At 40.9% G+C, this 25692-nt stretch overlaps 1 protein-coding gene across 1 annotated transcript in view; it reads right to left on the reverse strand.

Annotated features, from left to right (window-relative positions):
• Positions 1–7851: 7851 nt before the first annotated feature.
• Positions 7852–25692, reverse strand: part of LOC112227382 (receptor-type tyrosine-protein phosphatase N2) — a 144087-nt gene continuing 126246 nt past the window's right edge. The window contains exons 19-25 of the mRNA XM_042307841.1: positions 23593–23670; positions 22017–22136; positions 21501–21667; positions 16126–16179; positions 13216–13280; positions 10807–10880; positions 7852–9880 (exon numbers count right to left, since the gene is read on the reverse strand). Coding sequence (XP_042163775.1) covers positions 9809–9880; positions 10807–10880; positions 13216–13280; positions 16126–16179; positions 21501–21667; positions 22017–22136; positions 23593–23670 — 630 coding nt within the window. The 3' untranslated portion in view covers positions 7852–9808. The remainder of the gene's footprint in view (positions 9881–10806; positions 10881–13215; positions 13281–16125; positions 16180–21500; positions 21668–22016; positions 22137–23592; positions 23671–25692) is intronic.

Genomic DNA, 25692 nt, shown 5'->3' on the forward strand with positions numbered 1-25692 from the left:
ACTAAGGAGATGATTGTGGACTTCAGGAAACAGCAGAGGGAACACCCCCATCCACATCGATGGAACAGTAGTGGAGAGGGTAGCAAGTTTTAAGTTCCTCGGCATACACATCACAGACAAACTGAATTGGTCCACTCACACAGACAGCATCGTGAGGAAGGCGCAGCAGCGCCTCTTCAACCTCAGGAGGCTGAAGAAATTTGGCTTGTCACCAAAAGCACTCACAAACTTCTACAGATGCACAATCGAGAGCATCCTGGCGGGCTGTATCACCGCCTGGTATGGCAACTGCACCGCCCTCAACCGTAAGGCTCTCCAGAGGGTAGTGAGGTCTGCACAACGCATCACCGGGGGCAAACTACCTGCCCTCCAGGACACCTACACCACCCGATGCTACAGGAAGGCCATAAAGATCATCAAGGACATCAACCACCCGAGCCACTGCCTGTTCACCCCGCTGTCATCCAGAAGGCGAGGTCAGTACAGGTGCATCAAAGCTGGGACCGAGAGACTGAAAAACAGCTTCTATCTCAAGGCCATCAGACTGTTAAACAGCCACCACTAACATTGAGTGGCTACTGCCAACACACTGTCAATGACACTGACTCTACTCCAGCCACTTTAATCATGGGAATTGATGGGAAATTATGTAAATATATCACTAGCCACTTTAAACAATGCTACCTTATATAATGTTACTTACCCTACATTGTTCATCTCATATGCATACGTTGATACTGTACTCTATATCATCGACTGCATCCTTATGTAATACATGTATCACTAGCCACTTTAACTATGCCACTTGGTTTACATACTTATCTCATATGTATATACTGTACTCGATATCATCTACTGTATCTTGCCTATGCTGCTCTGTACCATCACTCATTCATATATCCTTATGTACATATTCTTTATCCCCTTACACTGTGTATAAGACAGTAGTTTTTTTTTTTGGAATTGTTAGTTAGATTACTTGCTCGTTATTACTGCATTGTCGGAACTAGAAGCACAAGCATTTCGCTACACTCGCATTAACATCTGCTAACCATGTGTATGTGACAAATAAAATTTGATTTGATTTGATTTGATTTGGTGTAGAGAGTCAGGCGCAGGACAGCAGATATGAGTAATCAACGTATTTACTCAAGTAAATCGGCGGAAATCGTGACCTGACATGCTCCGGCAGAGAGCAGACAAAGTGGATTGCGAAGCCTCTGAGTCTTTCATGGAGTTTGTCCACTCTTTCCGCGCTAGTCTATGTCTGTCTCTGAGCCTTCCGGTCGAGTGTTATGAAAAAGGTGTTCCAGTCATTTTTTTCTTTCAAAGGGGTGATGAATTTGGCGCTGTAACAGGAGGCAGAGCGTTAGGTGCCATGAGAGCCACTGAAGTCATCTTTCTGTCTACCGACATGTACAGGTGGGTGCTGGTAGAAGGAGGAGTGGCCATAGTTGGGGTCGAAGCTCCGCCTCTTCTCTCCGTGTTGCAGTGTCTCTGCTCTGTGTCTGGGTACTCAGGATTCCATGTATGGCGTGGTGGTGCTGAGGTATGGGACCGTTGTCGGATGATCTGTAGCTCTGGGGCACAGTCTGGAGAAGCATTGGCGGAAGCTGATGAGGTGTCATATGTGATTAGATGGGGGGGTTTACCTTGTGGAGTCATCATGGGAAGGTGTGGAGAAACTCATTTGGAGTGCCATTCTATCACTACCAGGCTGACTGTTTTCCTGGCCATGATGGGGCTTTGGATCCAGGTCATGAAAGCTTTTGTGTAGCCAGGCCTCGGGCTGTTCTGGGTTAGAGGCTGCAGTCGCACTTTTCTCATTGTCTCCAGCTGTCTCCATTTCGTTGGTGATTTATTCATTTTGCTCATATCTCCTGTGATTTTTACAACTCAGTCTTTGTTTACAGTTGTTAGCTATTTATGTATCTTTACATTTTAAAAAAAACGTATCTTTACATTTTTGCTTTCAATTTCATGAATTTTCTCCAATGTCCCTTTAATGAATTTTCCCAGATGGCCTTTTAATTAATTGACCCTTTAAATCACGTTTATTTTGTTTTTCAACTGCTATAATACTGAACTTCCACTGTCTCATTCACTGTAATTAGTTTCCCACAGGAATGACCAAGAAGGCAGATTTTTGTGCTTGTGATTTGTTACTGGGGGTTCAGAGCAGCAAAGATATCTATCCTTTTCTCTCCCCATCTAAGGTTTCTCTCACACTCTGTACTGCACAGTGGTTTCTCTCCGTACAGCGGGACAGTCTCTCTCTCGTTGCATGCGACCCGCTCGTGATGTTAATCATGTGACATTGCAGCTTTATCACAGGGGGCTCGCGCTTTGGCCCAAGGGGCTTCGCTAGCTGTTTAGCTTTGTCTGACAGGCTCAGTTACATACATGATGCGAGCTAACAGTCCACAAGCAACAATTGAGGTCATTGGCTAGCTTGCTTCAAAAGCTTCCTCTCTGTCCAGAGCTAGCTATTCAATGTTCACGAGGTCCAGTAATAAAATACCAGCACTTCTAATGTCAACTACTAACATTTAGTACCTGGTTGGGCTATCTAGGCTAGCAGTCCCACTTTTGACACTAGTTGTCATGCTGCTGTGTGTGGGTACAAACTGAGTCCATGACAATGATATTCATTAAGGTGGTTTTCAGCTTCCAAGGTAAATAATACAAAGCATTAGAACTGTCTTATACAAAGTGTAGCCTAGTAGAGCTAGCTACACTACATGACCGAAGTATGTGGACACCTGCTCGTAGTACATCTCATTCCAAAATGATGGGAATTAATATGGAGTTGGTCCCCCATTTGCTGCAATAAAAGCCTCTACTCTTCTAGGAAGGCTTTCCACTAGATGTTGGAACATTGCTGCGGAGACTTGCTTCTATTTATTCACAAGAGCATTAGTGAGGTCAGGCACTGATATTGGGCAATTAGGCCTGGCTCGCAGTTGGCGTTCCAATTCATCCCGAAGGTGTTTGTTGGTGTGGAAGAACTTGACTGGCCTGCACAGAACCCTGACCTGAACCCCCATAATAAATACAAATACAAATATCATTCTCTTTTTGACCAGACAGAAAAAGATAGATGGGCTACACATAGAAATAAAGGGCCGCTGTTTCGCTTGACTCGTATGCTTTCTCCTGTGAGATACTGTACATTCAGCCTCTTGCCAATTGAAGAAAAATTATGAAACACAGAGAGAAATGCATTATTTTATTGAAAAAATTATTGCTCTCAAAGTTTTGGGGAAGCCTGGCTTCCCTTGGCATCCATGAATACACGCCACTGTATTGATTGTAAATAATGTTTGTAAAAAAAAAAAGAAAGAAGCAGTACTACAATGTGACATCATCTGTAAATATGGGTGGATGTCTATTGTTCTCAAAACGTTGATGAAGGCTGACTTCGAAACGTGTCTGTTTGTTTTGACCTCTGCCGCTAAAAAACAAGACAACTTAAAGAATATTTCAGTGGGTGCAGGTTTTTTCTCTCTTCCAGCTGAACATATCTTTGATTCCAGCATAGAAGTCAGTAGACACCTGCACAGCAGCAACATGATGACAAGCCCACTGTGATAAGCTCTAATAGCTGTTCGGTTAGGGTAATGGCTAAGGTTAGGGTTTACGATCACGCTAATGGCTAGGGTTGATCCGGGGTCGCCCCAACATCACCTTTAATGGGCAATACTCATAAATAATCAAATCACTAGTCCAATAACTATCAGACGTAGTTTGATTCTTATAATTCTTTGCAACTCTTCTCTTAGGTTTTATTTAGCTGCTGTTCTATACATTTATTCTTCAAATCAGTCCAAATTCTTTTAGATCATACAACCAAAACACCATTCATTCCGCTTTCCTTCAATAAGATAATTAGAGTTCTTTGCCCTCCTAAAATCATACTTTCAACAATAGAAACGTTAACCATCCTCGGCTCCAACTTGACCTTTTGCTTTTAGCCAAAGAAAGGATCAAAGAGCCCTTTAAGATTCTATTAAAATAACTTAAGGAAAAGAACATGCATGGAGGTCAATGTTCTGACATGATTCCACTCATTCTAATGGGCAATAACAAGCTGATTACCAGCAGCGTGAGGTACGCTTACTTATAGACCTAAATAACAAGAGGAATTTCTCCATGACCTCTCCTCATGTCTTGTAGTATAGCTTTTCTTTTCTATTATAGTAATATATTTTATCATGATTCCCCAGTACACAGTTTGTCTGAGATCACTGTATCATTTGTAATTATGCAAAGCAGTCTTTTCATGCCATGCAGAAGGAAAGCAATTTTTGTATGCAAATAGTTAAACGGCCTAATGATAAGTGACACCATGCGATATTGGGGTCACCACACGTATGACACCAATGAAAATTATCAACTAAATGCCAGAAGTGTCCAGTACGGACGCATGGGGGACGAGATGAAACAGAGTGAAATGCCATGGTCACATCGACGCCTATTAATAATCAAATTGGATTGGATGTAATGAGAAAAGATTTTCATCGTGATTGAAGTGAGGCTGAGTCGTTTTGTCCCAAATGGGACCTATCCCTATATAGTGCACTACATTTGAAAAGTAGTCCACTATATAGGGGATAGGGTGACATTTGGGACTCAGACATTCCCCTGTTCATTCCCCGAGATGTTGGAAGCAACAGTCGTTCAAATATTCCACGGCGGTTTCATTCAACTGACCTCTCTGAAGATCCATCAGCCTTGTGTTCTACATCTGTAGCCTACATCACTGCAGCCAGCCTCATTCAGAGACTGGACTCAAAACCCAAAACATAACACAGGCAACCATATAATGGACTTGAGGCTGTAACCTAACTGTGGCTCTCAGACCAATAGCAAACTGCAACTGTTGATCATTTTGCATTACACTATAGCAAATGAGACCATGGTCGCTGTGTGGAATCTCACATCATTCACATGATCAGATAAGGATGAAAACAGGTTGACATTGAACAAGGCTCTATTTCAAGTATTCACAATATACAGTGCCTTGCGAAAGTATTCGGCCCCCTTGAACTTTGCGACCTTTTGCCACATTTCAGGCTTCAAACATAAAGATATAAAACTGTATTTTTTTGTGAAGAATCAACAACAAGTGGGACACAATCATGAAGTGGAACGACATTTATTGGATATTTCAAACTTTTTCAACAAATCAAAAACTGAAAAATTGGGCGTGCAAAATTATTCAGCCCCTTTACTTTCAGTGCAGCAAACTCTCTCCAGAAGTTCAGTGAGGATCTCTGAATGATCCAATGTTGACCTAAATGACTAATGATGATAAATACAATCCACCTGTGTGTAATCAAGTCTCCGTATAAATGCACCTGCACTGTGATAGTCTCAGAGGTCCGTTAAAAGCGCAGAAAGCATCATGAAGAACAAGGAACACACCAGGCAGGTCCAAGATACTGTTGTGTAGAAGTTTAAAGCCGGATTTGGATATAAAAAGATTTCCCAAGCTTTAAACATCCCAAGGAGCACAGTGCAAGCGATAATATTGAAATGGAAGGAGTATCAGACCACTGCAAATCTACCAAGACCTGGCCGTCCCTCTAAACTTTCAGCTCATACAAGGAGAAGACTGATCAGAGATGCAGCCAAGAGGCCCATGATCACTCTGGATGAACTGCAGAGATCTACAGCTGAGGTGGGAGACTCTGTCCATAGGACAACAATCAGTCATATATTGCACAAATCTGGCCTTTATGGAAGAGTGGCAAGAAGAAAGCCATTTCTTAAAGATATCCATAAAAAGTGTTGTTTAAAGTTTGCCACAAGCCACCTGGGAGACACACCAAACATGTGGAAGAAGGTGCTCTGGTCAGATGAAACCAAAATTGAACTTTTTGGCAACAATGCAAAACGTTTTGTTTGGCGTAAAAGCAACACAGCTTGTCACCCTGAACACACAATCCCCACTGTCAAACATGGTGGTGGCAGCATCATGGTTTGGGCCTGCTTTTCTTCAGCAGGGACAGGGAAGATGGTTAAAATTGATGGGAAGATGGATGGAGCCAAATACAGGACCATTCTGGAAGAAAACCTGATGGAGTCTGCAAAAGACCTGAGAATGGGACGGAGATTTGTCTTCCAACAAGACAATGATTCAAAACATAAAGCAAAATCTACAATGGAATGGTTCAAAAATAAAGATATCCAGGTGTTAGAATGGCCAAGTCAAAGTCCAGACCTGAATCCAATCGAGAATCTGTGGAAAGAACTGAAAACTGCTGTTCACAAATGCTCTCCATCCAACCTCACTGAGCTCGAGCTGTTTTGCAAGGAGGAATGGGAAAAAATTTCAGCCTCTCGATGTGCAAAACTGATAGAGACATACCCCAAGCGACTTACAGCTGTAATCACAGCAAAAGGTGGCGCTACAAAGTATTAACTTAAGGGGGCTGAATCATTTTGCACGCCCAATTTTTCAGTTGATTTGTTAAAAAAGTTTGAAATATCCAATAAATGTCGTTCCACTTCATGTTTGTGTCCCACTTGTTGATTCTTCACAAAAAAATACAGTTTTATATCTTTATGTTTGAAGCCTGAAATGTGGCAAAAGGTCGCAAAGTTCAAGGGGGCCGAATACTTTCGCAAGGCACTGTATATATTGGCGGAAGCTGTATATATATATATATTGACATGACATCCCAAAAAGGGGGAGTGGCTGTTTTCAGGGTCAACCACCAGCACCTGTAGCTAGCTGTCAAATGACAAATCTTAGTGGTGTTTCTGTAAACAGGTTGACATTTCATAAGAGCTTGTTCCAAGTATTCCAGTGAGATACATACACCTTTTGGATTGCTCTTACATAACATGCAGTAGACTAGACTAGAGCCCATGCTTGGAAGAGAGTTGACCATGGTCCTGAAAAGGCTCCTAATTTGTAGGGTAGAAGAATATAATATAATAACTTTATTTTGGTGGTGATAGTTACAGCACAAGCAGATAGTGGTGTAAAGAAGAACAACATCTGGGAGTACAAGTTGCAATACAATACACCACGGTCATTTTTATTAGCTAGATGTCACTTCTTAGAGGGACCGAAGGAGCAAGGTTAGGACTCAAATAGTTTTCTACTGTTTATTTAGTGTGCTTATCCTGGCAAAACAAGAGCTTAATGATTGAGAGAAAAGTCTATCCCTGAGCTAGGTACATACCGTATTGTATCTGGCTGAGATGTTGACTTAGAAAGCATAAAACAACACATCGATGTCTTGAAAGACTACAGTAGGCCCTCAAAGATGAGGCATAAGGGAAGATTTAGTTTGCAATCTCACCATGCCACCTGTCGATCTCTTTAGATGAACTTTCTACTATGTAAAGCAGAATCATTTCTGTCTATGAAGCTGGTTCTTTATTTATATGTTTTAAAATATCCCTGTGATATTTCTCATGGTGACTTCTTTTTCTTCATACTGTGTGTGTGTGTGCATGCGAGAGTGTGGTTATGAGACAGGAGACAGTCAGTGTTGCATCCTGTTACTGTGTGGTTGGTAGGAAGTGTTGATAGCATAATCTACACTCTGAAGTAGCATGAAGCTGCCAAGCCATGTGAATCACCATGCAGATTGGAGATCAGAATAGCACTCAGCCATTCAGACACTCTGGCTAAGAAGAAAGAACCTTTGAACCAGAAGGAAACATAGAATTTTAGAAAGAAACTAAGGTTTCTTTGAGACCATTTTAGAGGTATTGGGAAATAGGATCAGGTCTTTATAGAGGTTCCTTGCCTAAATCAGACAATGCAAAACATAAATACGTACTGCTCAGCAGATAGTGGTGGAAAGAAGAACAACATCTGGGAGTACTAGGTTGCAATACAACACGCCATCAATAATGGGACTTTATTCACAATAGTTTATCTTCACTGATAGAACAAAATATTTTCTGTTGTTTTTTTAATAATCATATATATACAAATCAATGGTCAAACCAGCCATCTCTTGCAATAAATTAGTTGAAAGCTTTTTGCAGTGGTTACAGTATGGGACACATAACATGGCCCGCTTTAACTCTGAATGTCTTCCAAATGGCACCCTATTCCCTTTATAGTGCACTACTTTTGACCAGGGACCAAAGGAAAAGAAGTGTAATAGAAAGGAAATCAGGTGCCATTTTGGAAGCACAGCTGTGATAGGTCAAATAAGTTTATGCCAATATGTAATACAACAATCCACTATCTTCTCCTCTGTACTTGCACTACTATTCTTCAGAAATTAATGTCTCAAATGGCATGATTATATATCCTTGGCTTGTCAAAGTAAATAGTAAATCACATCCTTGGCTTTCTTCATGGTGACATGATATATTTTGAGGCTGAAGGAGATACATTTGGGGAATAATAGTTTCAAAAAGCCATGTGCGAGTGAGTGTATGCTAAAAAAACAGGTCATATCATCTGCAATTCAGAAAATATTGGGTGTACAAAAAACAGAATCCAATGAACAAACATGAAAGCTTGACCCAAGATTTTGTGATCTAATGGCATGAGTCTAGTCAAAGCAGAAAGTGTTGGGGTAGAGCTGTAGGCGCGCGTGACTGTACAGGATAAAAGCGTCTGCTAAATGGCATATATTATTATTATTTAGCTGACAGTACTCCTGTAGTGCAGACAAACCTGCCTGGTCAGCATCCAAAATGGCAACCTATTCCCTACATAGTGCACTTGTTTTGACCAGAGCTCTGGTCAAAAGAAGTTATCTATTGTATATAAGGAAAGGGTTGCCATTTGGAACGCAGATATGGACTTGTTAATAAGACACAGGGACATCCAGTGGCAGCTTATATTCACACTTAAGCCATTGATGCTACATGTACATCTAGGGCTTTATTCAATCCGTAGCACTGATGATCCACTTTATAGCATGATCGAAAAAGGCAATGTTCCCGCGGTTGCGGAGGCTGCATTCACGGTAAAACTGCAGTCACGGTAAAACTGCATTCACGGTAAAACTGCATTCACGGTAAACGCTGGATATGTCGACTAAATTAGAAATAACCTTCACATTTTAACCCAGATCTTCTGTGATACTTTGGCGATACGGATTGAATCCAGACCCTAGATTAGATGAACTGCTTTATTTACAAAATGACAATATCGTTTTCATTGTACATACAGTACACCAATTCATAGAACTGCTTTACTTGAGGCAGGCATTAGCTAGTTTAGTTTACTGACATTAGTTAAGTTTACTCACAATCGTTGTCCACAACATACAATTATTTGTCCAGGTCTGGACAAGCTGAAGGAACACATATTGCTTGGTGTAATTATCACTATGGTAACTAGAATTAACATCAGCATCATTGTTATCAGTGTTCACTTGACCTAATTAAGCAGTTTTCCTTTTAATATACATTACATGGTATGATTTAGTACACCGCATAATAGGATCAAAGTAAAAACAAATATTAAACTTAAATATGCTATATGATGCAGATGTTGTGACCAACAAAATAATTTACACACACACAAAAACAATATTTCTGTCATTGATATATTCTAGTAATTTAACAGATAAACATGTTTTTCAATCAGTAAAACTCTTGATGCACTAAATTGTCTGTTTGGAAACAAGCTCCATAGGTTCACAATAGATTTGTTTTATTTTTATACACGACTAAGATCAGGTCATGCTCTCTCGCACAACATCCACAAAGACAGAGAGGTGGAGAGAAGGAGTGGGGGAAAGAAAGCGTGGGCAAGAGAAGGAGAACAGGAGGGAGGTCCCTGGGGAGGTCTGCTGAGGCTTGGTAGTGGGTAAACCTCTCACTGTGGAAGAGCTTTGAGTATGGCGTTCACCTCCTCCGCAACAGCTGTCAATGCAAACTCAAACTGCTCCTGAGGTGGAGTAAGAGAGGGAGGAGAGGGAGAGAGAGATAGAGGAAGTGGGAGAGCGAGAGGGGAGAAAGTCATTGTAGAGTTAATGCCAATGTTCTTTCCAGATGAATTGCAATACAGAAATAGACACAGATCAGACTTACAAAGCAGCTATAGAGCTATAGAGAATCATGTGAAAGAAGTCTAGAAAACAATGACTTCACTGTGATTGGTCACTTGATACAGAAGTTATTCAATAAGCAAGCACTAGGGGGAGTACAACTGTAGCGCTTACTAACGAAACAAATGAAAAAACATTTACAATGTATGTAGAACCCTTAACTAATGAAATCAAATGAAATCAAAATAGGCTTATACGATATTGAAGAAAGCAAGACTTATACTAATGAAACATTTTCTCATCACCAATAATAGTGAAAAGATGAGTCACTCATTGAGGATACATGGTTTAATAAAGAATGGATCGATGTGACTGCTGGACCAATCTAATAATTCTCAGGGAATCCACACTATGATTGATGTTTCCAAACTGGCTGTCGATTGTCTGACCAGAACACATATTGTTAATTCTCTGTGTTTAGTGTTGGGGTATAACTTGGGTCTCATTTGAGCTGATACTCTGGAGAGAGAGCTCTGCTTTATGAAACAGACATAAAAGCTCTACATTTCTTGAGGACACAGAGTGGACCTGTGTTACCTATCACAAGACAACTAACTGAGCCTGCCAGTTTTCTCTCTCTCTGTAAAATGATTTGGGAAGCACCATACACCCACTACAAACCTAGCACTGCACTAAATCAAAGGCTTTGAAAATGTGACCACTACTAGTGCCCACCGCTAACTAGCTAGCCCATTTCATACCCTCCCTCCATCTCCTTTCAGAAATCACAGTCCATTAGAGTTCCCAGCCGAGGTGAGGACATTACCTTTGTCTGGACCATAGCCGGCCGCTGATCCCTCAAGTGCTCTAGGGTGGCAGCAATATCAATCTCCTTAGCACCTGCAACACAATACCAACAACAAATTGGACAGAGTTCAAAGCCAGGAGATAATCCAGGCAGCGTCTGTCAATCTCCTTTTTACTCGCTCCCTTTGGAACCTCCGCCATACAGCGATTGAAAATTATTACATTCATCCCATATCCACACAGATGCTACAAACAAGGCTCCAATTGTTTTAGTTGCCTAGATGAAAATGAGAGGGTGGGGAAAGAGAATGTTTGCAAAGGTATTTGTAAAACCACAAAATGTAAGATACAGGAATCAGAGGGATTATTTTAGGATAAAATAAAATAAACACTTCAAATAAGAATTTGTTTTGACCAAAGCCTTGTCCCCCCCCCCCTGTTGCTTTGTGAGCTAACCAAGGTGCCCCATAGGCTGTCGTAGTCTCAAGCAGCGAGGGATGGTGAGTGTCTGTCTGCCTGCCTATTTGCCTGTCTGTATTTCTACCTGCCTACTTGGCAAGCTACCACCCAGGTGAATAGCTAGATGTGTTGGATACTGGGCAAGCAGAGTGGAGAACCCTCTCTTCCCTGTCCCTGCAGCACCAGTGCCCAGTCAGCCTGGCAGCTGGCCCTGCCCTCAGACCCAATGCCCAGTTGGCACTGCTCTATGCTCCCCTGTCGACCAAACACGGCTGTGATCACAAAGACGACGGCTATCTGAGGCCCTTGAGTTGGGGGCAGACTACATGATCGCCTGTCTGGCGCTGAAGGCCTACTGTGAAACCTTTGGAGAAAATAAATAAGTAACAGAACGAGGGAGACAAACACAACAAAATTACATTCATGAGGAGTGGTGAGGAAAATGGAAAAAGAAAAAGGATTTGATTCGTTTTCTGTAGCTAACTACATCAACCACTCCCACACTTTCCTCAGAAAATCTTTCCTGTGTATCAAAAGAGCAAACTTTTTTGTTTTACAAATCAAAAAATGAATAAGCAAGAATAGCTTATTCAAGCCATTCTCTTTCAATGACAGTTTTTACTCTACAGTTACAATAGAGTAACTCAAGTCTATTCCTCCCACCCAAGAATGGCGCTTGCACAGTTCTACGAGCACCACACTGATAAGTTCTTCATTTTCTAGGACTCAACAGCCAAGCTATTGTGCTGGTTGTAATAAACCAGACTGTGGAGGAACAGTATAAATGGCTCATTTGAGTTTCCCTCGCAAGATTCCCTTCAAGGAGGGGAGCTCTGAGAAGAAACAAGAGAAAGCCCCAAGTCCTTATGGGAGCTGTGAAAGAGACAGAGCCGTGGCTAGCAGCTGGACCCCGGGCTGAAAGAGACAGAGCTGTGGCTAGCAGCTGGACCCCGGGCTGAAAGCTCCTGCACTTGTGCTGCCGATTCTTAAGTTAGAACGAACACTACAGCAGGAGAAAAAAAGAAGAGGCTTTGGTAGTAAGTTAAAAAAAAAGTTTAAAAAAGGCATAATTCTCAGCCTCCGAATTTACAATTCATTCCTTGGGAGAAAGGTAAAGAGGGTAAAAAAAAAAAGAGAGGAGAGTGATTTTGTGTCCAAGGGCATACAGGTCTTTGATCAGGCTGAGGGAACCTGGGCCTCCTGCTTCTCAGGAGACAGACAAAGAGGACCCTAACCCTAACTGGCCGGGCCCAGATTCCTCCCCGGCACATAGAAAAAAGCTTTTGGGCTGCCTCACAGTGTGACAGCCTGGGAAAAGCCTCTCTCAGCAGGCCTAAGATGCCTGCTTTGGCCTTTGATCTTTCATTAAGGCCAGGGCCACAGCACCGGTCAGGAGATTGACATGCCTAATACACACAAATGTAAATGCATGGGTGAACACACACACACACACACACACACACACACACACACACACACACACACACACACACACACAATACCACGACAAACCAAGGGGAGAATAGGTCAAGAACAAATGCGTGCGTGTGTGTGAATGCCATGCTGAAGCAATTGGTGTAAGGTGCTTTCAATTTGAATGGAAGAACACATTTCAACAAATGTGCATGTGAGACTCCATGAACACAATTAGGTATACTGTTTGCTGAAAATAAATGGCATTAAATTCCAATAAGCAGGATGAATTTATCTGCATGAACAAATGTACAATTTGCTTGACATAAATTGCCAGAATAGGAATTCTTAAACTACATTTACATCTGAAATCATCAATGTGAAAAGGAACACTGATATATATCTCCATATTTTTTTCTCTCCCATCGATCATTAATTCAGGGAAGCAGCACCCGAGCCGGTCACCCTCTAATGCTTTTAAAGTACGGCTTTAACGTTGACATGGCGATGCTGCTTAACATGCATAAGGAGAAAAGAAAAGCTGTCTGACTCCCACCTTTAGCCATCTTATTGAGAACCATGTCAATCAGAATGTATGTTCCACTCCTCCCGGCGCCGTTGCTGCAAGAGAGAGAGAGAGAGAAGGAGAGACAGAGAGAGAGATGGGGTGTCATTGGCATGACTTAAAAGACACAAGACTATTTCAATGTGTTATCGTTTTGGTCAATACAATTTTTACTTATAGCCCTAAATGAATTGTTAATTTTGAATGCAATTTTTTGTTGTTTGATATTGTATCAGCTTATAAAAATGTGAGCTGTTTTTAACAAGTGACAACATAGAGGAGGGTTTAATATTCCAAGCATATAAAATTACTAGCGCTATTTTGAGAGGCTGAACGACATCAAACCATGATGATTTTTGTATAAAAAGGTTGTTCTGGGGTTTAAATTTAATAACAGGAATAGTAAACCATTCTCAAAAGTGGCAAAGCTGCAATATGATGCAAAGAAGAGTACATTTATTTGATTAAAATTGCTGGTGAAAAACTAACAAAAACACTCCGTACATGTAGAAAAAATAGGGGGTAAACTGAACATTTAGTTTGATGAATAGAGATGCAATACTATTTTAATCTATGTCTTTTCATTTCTAAATCTGGTGTTGGTGCTGTAAAAGAAATTGAAAAGACACCAAATCCCCTTAAAAAAGCACGAGACGTGTAGATACACACACAGTAAACACACCGTTGTGTATCTGAACAAACTAAGCAGAGATAATTGGGCACAATCCCGCTACAGAATACAGGATGTGCTTCTCAAATTCCCCCTTATCCCTTTGTAGTGCAGAACTTTTGACTAGGGCCTGGTAGTACCACTATGAATAGACTAGGGTGCCATTTGGAACGTAGACAGGGACTCCGGGGCAATACTGCTATCTATGTCTGGGATCTGAGGTCTGCAGTTTGCAGTATGTATCGATACCTAGCAACGCCTAGCACGGGTCATTATGAACTGATCAAAGATAAGGCTGAGGACAAAGCCCTGGGCCACAGAAAACACATTTTAAGATGTTTGTTTGCCTGCCTGGCCTCGACTGGCTAGCCACTCAGAGCTGAGCTAAACTGATCTGAGCTGAGATAGAGACCTGTGATTTATCTGCAAGGTGCCTCTGTATAGTCTACTTGGCTATAGCTATGCTAATGTTGTTGCTTGTGCTATTGGTTATATGAAAACTGAAAACACAAGCTTTAAACTACACTGAACAAATATATAAACTCAACATACAACAATATCAAACATTTTACTGAGTTACAGTTCATATAAGGAAATCAGTTAACTCGTATACTTTATTTAGGCCCTAATCTATGGATTTCACATGACTGTTCACAGATACCTTTAAAAAAGGTAGGGCGTGGATCAGAAAACCAGTCAGTATCTGGTGTGACTACCATTGCCTCATGCAGCGCAACACATCTCCTTTGCATAGAGTTAATCAGGCTGTTGATTGTGGCCTGTAGAATGTTGTCAATGGCTGTGCAAAGTTGCTGGACATTAGCGGGAACTGGAACACGCTGTTGTACTCGTCAATTCAGAGCATCCCAAACATGCTCAATGGGTGACATGTCTGTTGAGTATGCAGGCCATGGAAGAACTGGGATATTTTCAGCTTCCTGGAATTGTGTACTGATCCTTGCGACATGGGGCCATGTATTATCACGCTGAAACATGAGGTGATGGAGGTGGATAAATGACACGACAATGGGCCTCAGGATCTTGTCACGGTATCTCATCATTCAAATTGCCAATGATAAAATGCAATTGTATTCGTTGTTTGTAGCTTATGCCTGCCCATACCATAACCCTACCACCACCATGGGGCACACTGTTCACAACATTGACATCAGCAATCTGCTCACCCACACAACGCCATACAGGCTGTCTGCCATGTGCCCGTTACAGTTAAAACCAGGATTCATCCGTGAAGAGCACATTTCTCCAGCGTGCCAGTGGCCAATGAAGGTGAGCATATTCCCACTGAAGTCGGTTAATACGCCGAACTGCAGTCAGGTCAAGACCCTGGTGAGGACGACGAGCACGCAGATGAGCTTCCCTGAGACGGTTCCTGACAGTTTATGCAGAAATTCTTCAGTTGTGCAAACCCACAGTTTCATCAGCTGTCCAGGTGGCTGGTCCTTGACGATCCCGCAGGTAAAGAAGCTGGATGTGGAGGTCCTGGGCTGGCGTGGTTACACGTAGTTTTCGGTTTGAGGCCGGTTGGACGTACTGCCAAATGATCTAAATTGACAATGGAAGTGGCTTATAGAGAAATTAACATTAAAATCTCTGGCAACAGCTCTGGTGGACATTCCTGCAGTCAGCATTCCAATTGCATGCTCTCTCAAAACTTGAGATATCTGTGGCATTGTGTTGCGTTACAAAACTGCACATATTAGAGTGGCCTTTTATTGTCCCCCACACAATGTGCACCTGTATAATGATCATGCTGTTTAAACAGCTTCCTGATATGCCACACCTGTCAGGTGGATGGATTATCTTGACAAAGGAGAAATGCTCACAAACAGGGATGTAAACAAATTTTTGCACAAAATGTGAGAGAAATACGTTTTTGTGCATATGGAACATTTCTGGGATCTTTTATTTCAGCTCATGAAACATGGGACGAACACTTTTCATTTTGTGTTTATATTTTTGTTCAGTGTATAAACTATATTCCAACCATTTATTTCAGGTTTCAGGGTTGATCTATTTTTGGGAACTGTGGTTTGGAGCATATATATGAAAGGAAAACACAGTAGATCTATGCATAATAGATCTATGTATAATAGTATGACTCTGAGAGAGGGGTGTTATAATCATAGATGTAAGACCCACCTTAGACACATGGCATTCTGTTATTACATCATTTACTTCCTCTACTGAGGTACAATACTGTTTATACTTGCCTGCAGTGGACTATTATAGGACAAGACCTTCCCCGGTAGCACTTGTTAACCTTTCTGCAACAGAACAGACAGACATAAAGCATCATAAACCGTATGTCAAATCACAACATCGAAATGAGATCAAATGAGTACACCCAGTGATTGAACCGATTTTATTCCCATTATGATCGGTTTTAATTGGTCAACACTTCTCATATTAATAAGGCCCTGAAGACTAGAACAAGTATACATCAAGGTTAAATATTATAATGATACTGTGGACTTTGAAAAGATACATCCCTTCTCAATCTATAAAAAATATATATAAATCCACATTTCACAACCATAATTAATGAAGACTGACTTAATGAAGATATGCCATTGCAGTGGTGATATATTGGATTGTGGTAATGAGGTGTGGTGGCTGCTGGGTATCTGCATCCCAAATGACACATTAGTGCTCTACTTTTGACCAGGGTGCCATTTTGAGACGCAGCCCCTTGTCCACCATGCATTAACCTTGTACAATTAAAGACATTACACAGTGGCAAGACACACTCCTGCCAACAGCACCGTACAGCGGCCCTCACATTGTTAATTGGCTGTTGTTGTGGGGGTGAATTATGTTGGACCAGATCTTTTCATTATGGAATGCAAGAACTAAAATGTTAAAGGGGAAGGGGTGGTGGAGGTTAGGGGTCACCCACTCCCATAAAAGTACATGCAGTAGGCTAATGATCTACTGAAACTTCTAGAACTAAATAAGAATTCAACTTCCATCTGTATGTATACTACAGTGTAGGGTTGAATGTATAGGGTTGAAATCCCAGTAACCAAGCTTTACCCGGAATTTACTTCCCAAAACCACTCCCTTTTCCAAGGATAAATAACTGCAAGAAACCGGTAAATTATAATAAATTATTTATATGAACATGGCATGAAATGTAACTGTTAAATTATATGCACTGTCTAAATCTGGCTTCTCTACGGCCTCCGCATGATGAATCAACGCTCAGGGTGGGGACAGACAGCCCATCTCAGTATGGAGCGCACTTCACAATGCATGTAGACCTATTTCCTCATCATGGTAACTGTTTTTCTTGTGACAGGTAGGCCTACATTTGCTGCAGCATAGCCTATGCTACAGTAATATAAAGACTGACCGTCTAATTTACCCATCTCCATCTGTCTTTCTGGGGTCATCTTGTTTTTTAATTGCAGCTCCAGAGTTTTAAAACAGCCTCTCACTAGAATATCTTGCTTTAAATCAGTGCACGCGCGAGCATTCTCTCTCTCTCGATCAACTCCATTCAAATTGCATCCAAAATGTTTAATCCTGTTCTAGATTGATATATAGCCTTATATATAGATGTCCTAGCCTCCCTCTTTCAGGTAATACATTCAATGCAGTATTAGCCTTATATTTAGCCTCATATTTAGTTAATGAATGATGGGTTATGCACCATAAGCTTCTAACTTATAGCCTCTGTCTCTTGCTGCAATACGCAAGCACCTGTGCTTCGCTGGCCTCTCCTTAAAAAAACGCTACTTAGCTCTTGGAGTCCCATGCAGGAAAAGCTAGACTAGAATAGCTTGCTGGACATAATCTTTTGGGCATTTCTTATACCAATAGACTATTCGAAGAGGGACGCAAGCTCTTTTTTTGCTGAATGTTAAATACAGCAGCTAATAGAACTCACAGGTAATTTGAAAGAAGAGGGAATGAGGTATGGCGGTCGGCTAAAGCAGTTATTTATTCAGACCGATAATCATTCAATCTTCATGAAGAGAAGTGAAAGCCTTCTGCATCTAATTCAAGTCCTATATTATTCAAGCATGTCATTAGAATAATGAAGATAAGGACAACAAAACTCGTTTCATTTAACTGTTGAAAGAGAGGAAGGAATGAAGAAACACCAGAGAGAGAAAGACGAGGTAGGCTAATAACATTATGGGAAATATTATGAAAGGGATATATGCATCAGTCTACTAATTATACAAATAGGCTCTATTATATTTCAAAATTAAAATCAAATTCACTAGCTTATACTTGTAACTTTGTAGACCGCATTTGCTGCACCACATTTGCATGTTCTCTTCTGCTTTATCATGGCTTGAATGATGTGCGTAATTCCAGCCCATATAATACAGTATAATACAATACAGTAGGGTATAACAGTTCACACTCAAAATGATTAGCCTACTGGAGCTAGTTTAATTTATTTACCCAAGAGCTCAAATACTGTAGCTAGCTACATCTATGGGCGGTTATGTTTTTCTGTTGTGCGTAATGTGCAGTAGCCTATATCATAAGTTATATGTATTGGACAATGGAACAATCATTTGGGCTTTTTTAGGCTTGGGCTCATTAAATGTCATTTATCTAGGGATCATAAAAATTGTATTTAATACATGACTCATCAGGCTCAGGTAGCATCAGGGTTTAATTTTTTCATCCTGATCAAAGCTCTAATCAAATCCAGACATATTTATATGCTCTGTAATTCTTTTGAATGACACTTCCCGTTTTGGCGGGAAATACCGATTTACCTGAGAGAAAAGTGATTTACTTTCAGGTTGTAACATTTGTAAAATACCAGGAAAATATTAAACCCTACTACAGTACTTGCAGTTGAAATCGGAAGTTTACATACACCTTAGCTGAAAATAAATTTAAACTCAGTTTTTCACAATTCCTGACATTTAATCCAAGTAAAAATTCCCTGCCTTAGGTCAGTTAGGATCACCACTTTATTTTAAGAATCTGAAATGTCAGGATAATAGTAGAGAGAATGATTTCTTTCAGCTTTTATTTCTTTCATCACATTCCCCAGTGGGTCAGACGTTTACATACACTCAATTAGTATTTGGTAGCATTGCGTTTAAATTGTTTAACTTAGGTCAAACGTTTAGCCTTCCACAAGCTTCCCACAATAAGTTGGGTGAATTTTGGCCCATTCCTCCTGACAGAGCTGGTGTAACTGAGTCAGGTTTGTAGGCCTCCTTGCTTGCACAAGCTTTTTCAGTTCTGCCCACACATTTTCTATACGATTGAGGTCAGGGCTTTGTGATGGCCACTCCAATACCTTGACTTTGTTGTCCTTAAGCCATTTTGCCACACCTTCGGAAGTATACTTGGGGTCATTGTCCATTTGGAAGACCCATTTGCAACCCTAACCCTTCAAACATAACAATGGTCTTTATGGCCAAACTGTTTTATTTTTGTTTCATCAGACCAGAGGACATTTGACCAAAAAGTACGATATTTGTCCCCGTGTGCAGTTGCTAACCGCAGTCTGGCTTTTTTATGGCGGTTTTGGAGCAGTGGCTTCTTCCTTGCTGAGTGGCCTTTCAGGTTATGCCGATATGGGACTCGTTTTACTGTGGATATAGATACTTTTGTACCTGTTTCCTCCAGCATCTTCACAAGGTCCTTTGCTGTTGTTCTGGGATTGATTTGTACTTTTCACACCAAAGTACGTTCATCTCTAGGAGACAGAACGCGTCTCCTTCCTGAGAGGTTGCGTGGTCCCATGGTGTTTATACTTGTGTACTATTGTTTGTACAGATGAACGTGGTACCTTCAGGCATTTGGGAATTGCTCCCAAGGATGAACCAGACTTGTGGAGGTCTTGGCTGATTTCTTTTGATTTTCCCATGATGTCAAGCAAAGAGGCACTGAGTTTGAAGGTAGGCATTGAAATACACCCACAGGTACACCTCCAATTGACTCAAATTATGTCAAGTAGCCTATCAGAAGCTTCTAAAGGCATTTTCTGGAATTGTCCAAGCTGTTTAAAGGCACAGTCAACATAGTGTATGTAAACTTCTGACCCACTGAAATTGTGATACAGTGAATTATAAGTGAAATAATCTTGTCTGTAAAAATTGTTGGAAAAATTACTTGTGTCTTGCACAAAGTAGATGTCCTAACCGACTTGCCAAAACTATAGTTTGTTAACAAGAAATTTGTGGAGTGGTTGAAAAAACTAGTTTTAATGACTCTAACCTAAGAGTATGTAAACTTTCGACTTCAACTGTATACATTTACTGTATGTGGGGCAGGACACTGAATACTTATGCCTAGGGATTTATTTCAAGCTCTCACTATATTCCCCAATGATTATCTCTGGATTTAAATGAATGAATAGTATTCCTTCATCGATCAAAAGTAAATTGACAGAAAATGTTACGCAACAAACCGAAAAACCAATTCACAATTCAGAAATACCAAACCCACCATGAACCAAATTACCATAGGAATAACAGCAGATCACCAATGGGGGGTTGGTTGGGGGGAAGTGGGGGAATTCAAAGGAGGGAGGTGATCCTAAAATAAGTTAAACGTATAGAGTATCATTCAGAGGAAGTCAAGCAAATCATGAGCAAGCAAAAGGTGAGAGGTCATTAGAGAGAGGAAGAGAGGCTGAGGAGAGAGAGGAGGAGCAGGGGGGTTCCGCAAGGCCCCTGGTTGCAGAGTCACAGTTTCCAATGATCACTTTTGTGACTATGCAACTGGGCTCATATTACTAGCTGCAACATCACAAAAATGACACTGGCAACCGCTAATTAGCTGGCAAAATAACACAAGGAAGAAAACAAACCAAAACAGGTAGGTAGCTATGAAACTGAGAAATAAAAGAAAGTGCTGCACGATCAGAAGTAAGACTTGTTCATTAAATACATGGCGGCATACAGAGAGAGGAATTAGCTCGCAGTTTATGATCTCGAACCCTCAAGTGTGATAATTGCTGTCGAAACCACAAACTAAGATTCAGATTCAAGTGTTACTGCAATAGCATGTGATAAGAAATTGAGCGAGAACACATTTTTAATCCTAGTATTTCTCCTCACCATTCCCTCACCCCATGAGAAAAAAAATGCCTACACTGACCACAGTTGGTGGCTTGATGGCAGTATGATGTGTTTCACCACATATTCTGGCCCTGCTCTTTCCCAGAAGATCTAACCTCATAAGTGTGCAGCACAAATACAATAACACCAGGATATATAACATCACAGTACTCAGACTTGTCCTGTTATTTGAAAAATTCCTCAGTGGGCCTAAGAGAGCAGCAAGGTTAGCAATAAAGAGATTTACTGAGTCATAGTATATCTTAAGAAGACTGAAGTCTGGCACATAAAGTAAGAGGAAAAGAAGGGAACTAAAGGTTTAATCCCACAAAATACCTTATTGTTACCATATCAATCTGACAGCAATAGGGTTGCAAAAGTCTAGTAACTTTCCCAGATTTTCTAGAAATCCATGTTTTCCGAGGAATCTTCCGATCAGGATTTCTGGAAAACCTGGGATTTTTTTGAAAGTTTGCAGATTTTTACAACTGTAGATAGTGGTGAGGACAGCCCTGTGGAGCCCTGACTCTAGGAAGTCCTACCTGCGGAAGTCCAGGAGTGTCCGACTGGACTCAGGGACATTCTGGTTGAGCCAGGTAAGGAAGTGGAACTGTGTGACGGTGCGAGTCTCGTTGGTCTGCATGTTCTTTAGGTAGAAACTACGAACCAAGAAGTCATCACACCAGATGTGCTCCGACACCAGGTTCACCTATAGAGGAAGTTATGTCAGAGTCATATAAATATAATGAGTTCTCATTCTTATTCTATTGTAAGTTATCCGTGAATACACAGTAATATGCAGTGCACTGTGCACCTTACAGAAAATGTAGAAAACGGGTATTACTGACTGTGCTTCTACAGTATATAAGTAAACAGTTGAATGCAATTAAAAATGAGTACATTTGCAACCAAATGATGCTGAAATTACACATGAATTTTAAAATCAAAATGACTATAACCATATTTCCGATTTAGAGCAATAACAATAGATATGACTAGAAAAACAAAAAACGGTCATTTTGAGCGAACATCAGACATTGGATAACCAGGCCTGGTACCTCGTAGATGTGGTAGAGGTTGGACCCCTCGTCAGGCCAGTAGTGGTAGCACTGTTTGACTCCACTCTCAGTGAGGGGCGTCAGCATGACAATGACCACACAGCCATTCTCCCAAACCATCTGCACACAAAAGACAGAGAACGGCCATTTTGTCACAAGGCAACACCCGGTAATTGCCTCGTGACATGCACCCTCACGCTATTCTATTGAGACGCTCCCACATACACTTCAAACTTTTATGTATGAGCCCATTTACTACTATTAGAGGAAAAAGACAAAACATGACAAACAGGAATATGGAAAAAATGCTTGATTAAAATGATTAATTATCATCCATTCCTTCTTATTGAATCATCTGCATCTAAATTACAGTACAATCTACTTTCCATACTTGGGGAAAACACTGTTAGCTGTCGCTGTGAAATTCTTAAAAAGTATTTTTGTAAACTTTAACAATAGTAACACAGTTAGGTTAAAAAACTAACAGCTTCATATGTAGGGGGGAACTGATGGGGCAAATCAGCGCAAGCTAAAGCATATCGACGATTCAATGTATCAATGTTTTAATTGTATCTGTCCCTTAACAAATAAATACACTATTGTCCCTATTGTGTCCTTCCAGAACTAGGAGTGTCTGTTTAGGGGGAATTTTTCTCGCTAACATACAGTCTAGATGGCGCTGGTCAGAAGGTAGGTAGGCTCTAGAGAGCCATTGGCAGGATAGAAAGACAACAGCCAGGTTAATGAAGCTAATAAAACATTATTGTTACACTCATCAGATGACCAGGGGGCTCTCTTACCCATGGCTCATGATTTCACAGTTACCAAGAGCATTTGCTAATATTTAGCACATTGAACAAAGTTTAGCACACTTGACAAAGTTCTAATATAGTTTAATGATGTAGAGTGTGTTGTGACCCATGTAAAATGCACTTTAAAAAAAGTATAATTTACTAAGACAGGAGGGAGAAGATTAGGGAGAAGAGAGGAGAGAGAGCCTCCACCCCCCCCTCTCAGAGTGTGTTCAGAGCCAAACAGGGATTAGGCAGAGAGGGGGCCCAGGCCGAGGCCCATACTCTGGTTGTCATGATGGGCCAGACATTCCATCCACTCAGTAACAAAATTCATGTAGCACACGGGTGACAGAGGATGCATCCTAAATGGCACCCTATTCCCTACATAGTGCTCTACTTTTGGCCAGAGCACTATGCACTGGTGAAAAAAGTAGTGCACTATATGGAATAGGGTGCCATTTGGAGTGCGCACTGAACAATTCCATCCTCGGAATTTTCCCATTATCATGCACCTTATCAATGACATAAAATCATCTAATATAATTCAAGACAGCCTCCCTTTCTCTCCTATAGTTTGACACAACCAGGCATATCTGTATACATAAAATGTGCAGCAATATTTGATTATAATTTGCAAGTAGATTGTGTAGTGGTATATATGGAGGCCATGGTGGGATTACAAAAAGCACTTGTCTCCAGTTTGACTTACACTTTTAATAACACTGTTCCCTTGTTGTTTAAGTCTGGAGAAGATATTGATTTTATGAAAGAGAGGACTGTACCTGCCAGAAATCAGCCACCGTGGAGGGAAGAGGGCCTTGAGTAGCGATGTAGGCTGGGTTCCGTGGGTCATGATCCATCTGGGAGAGAGACAGAGAGACAGCGACAGAGAGAGACAGAGAGAGAGAGAGAGAGAGAGAGAGAGAGAGAGAGAGAGAGAGATTGAGAGAGAGAGAGAGAGAGAGAGAGAGAGAGAGAGACAGCGACAGACAGAGAGAGAGAGAGAGAGAGAGAGAGAGAGAGAGAGAGAGAGAGACAGAGAGACAGCGACAGAGAGACAGCGACAGAGAGAGACAGAGAGAGAGACAGCGACAGAGAGAGAGAGAGAGAGAGAGAGAGAGAGAGAGAGAGAGACAGCGACAGACAGAGAGAGAGAGAGAGAGAGAGAGAGAGAGAGAGAGAGAGAGAGAGAGAGAGAGAGAGAGAGACAGCGACAGCGACAGAGAGAGACAGAGAGAGAGAGAGAGAGAGAGAGAGAGAGAGAGAGAGAGACAGAGAGACAGCGACAGAGAGAGACAGAGAGAGAGAGAGAGAGAGAGAGAGAGAGAGAGAGAGAGAGAGAGAGAGAGAGAGAGAGAGAGAGAGAGAGAGAGAGAGAGAGAGATTGAGAGAAAGAGCAACGTTATTACTTAATTATTGATCAAGTAAAGGACCACAAGGTTTACCCTAGTGGAGTGCTTTGAGAAAGAACAATATTCTTACACTGGATATAGTGAAAAACATACCAACTTAAAGTCAAATAAAAAATGATGTAGCAAAATGTTGAAATAAAGGGGCAATCCATAGTTGCTACATTCCACTCATAAATGTATGATATTTACCCATTGATTCTTGAAGAAAACAACTTATAAATGCCTCCTGAGCTTAGTTCAACTGTCGTACCCCATCAGATCCCAAAATATAAGCTTGTTATACTCCAATGTTTGTAAATAAACACCATAAACACCAAAACATGGTTAAAACTATTATTTTGATGTAATGGATGGTCAGTTGTTGCATCCATAGCTCTTTCTATGAATTTGAGAGTGGTCACGTTTCTCTAGATCCATCCCACAGCTTTTTTACCGAAACGGGGGCGGGGAGAACGCTATTGCTTCAACCGCTTATTGCCGCTTTAAAGTAACACCCACATTGGCTGTAGAAAGAGGAAATTCAGAGTATTACTGCCTATTCTTCCCTCCCTGAGAAATAGTGTAGGTGGTCAGCGAAGCGCTCAAGATCCAATACAGTGTGCAAAGCCATTCACTTATGTTCTGATTAAATTTTGGATATGTTTGAATAGGTATTCAATGGGAATGAGATCAGAGTTTTCCTATGTATTGTTAACCAAATGTTTGTGAAAGAAATCCTTTCTATGAATCCCAAATGTTGTCTGTGTGCCGTCTTTGCTTATTCTGCAGTGCTTAAAACAACAAGGCTGCTAAACTCTCACAAATTGGAGAGCAAATGCCATCTTAAAAAAACAAGCGTGGTCCAGAAATGTGTGGCGAATGCGAGAAGAGAATAGTTGAGTGTCAGTCATACCTATTACCATGCAAATTGTATGGAAAATGTTATAATTGGATAGGCCAATTTATCTGGAAGCAATTATGGGAAAAGACAGATAATTCCAAGGCTTGCACACAGAAACTGGTGTTTAATAGCCTTCTGTTGCTTTATGAACTAAAATAATAGAATGTTTTAAATAAACTTGGGTTTACACAGAAGATTAAGCTTTTAACGTAAATGTATTAACTGGGAAAAGAAAGGACCAGTTTTAACAAGGGGTTTGCATTTCAATTAAAACGGAAAAACTGTCACTGCAAAGTGCATTTGTTAACAGATGGAGGAGAATAGAGGAGGGGCTGTGAATGGGAGAGTGCTTTTATGGCCTTTTATATAATTGTCAATAATGACAAATGCTAACAACAAGTAAAACATTTTAGCTTTGGCAGAAAAAAGAAATACAACAATGTCTAGTGTTTGATGCTTGTACCCCTGGAGAGTGTCTGCTGCTGCAACAGAGAAACTGACTGTCATTGGTCTAGACTCAATACTGAGAGAAACTCAGTGTCTGCAGTACACTCAGTACAGATAAACTCTATTCTCTCTCTCTCTCTCTC

This window comes from Oncorhynchus tshawytscha, linkage group LG28, assembly GCF_018296145.1.
Source record: "Oncorhynchus tshawytscha isolate Ot180627B linkage group LG28, Otsh_v2.0, whole genome shotgun sequence".
Lineage (NCBI taxonomy): Eukaryota > Metazoa > Chordata > Actinopteri > Salmoniformes > Salmonidae > Oncorhynchus > Oncorhynchus tshawytscha.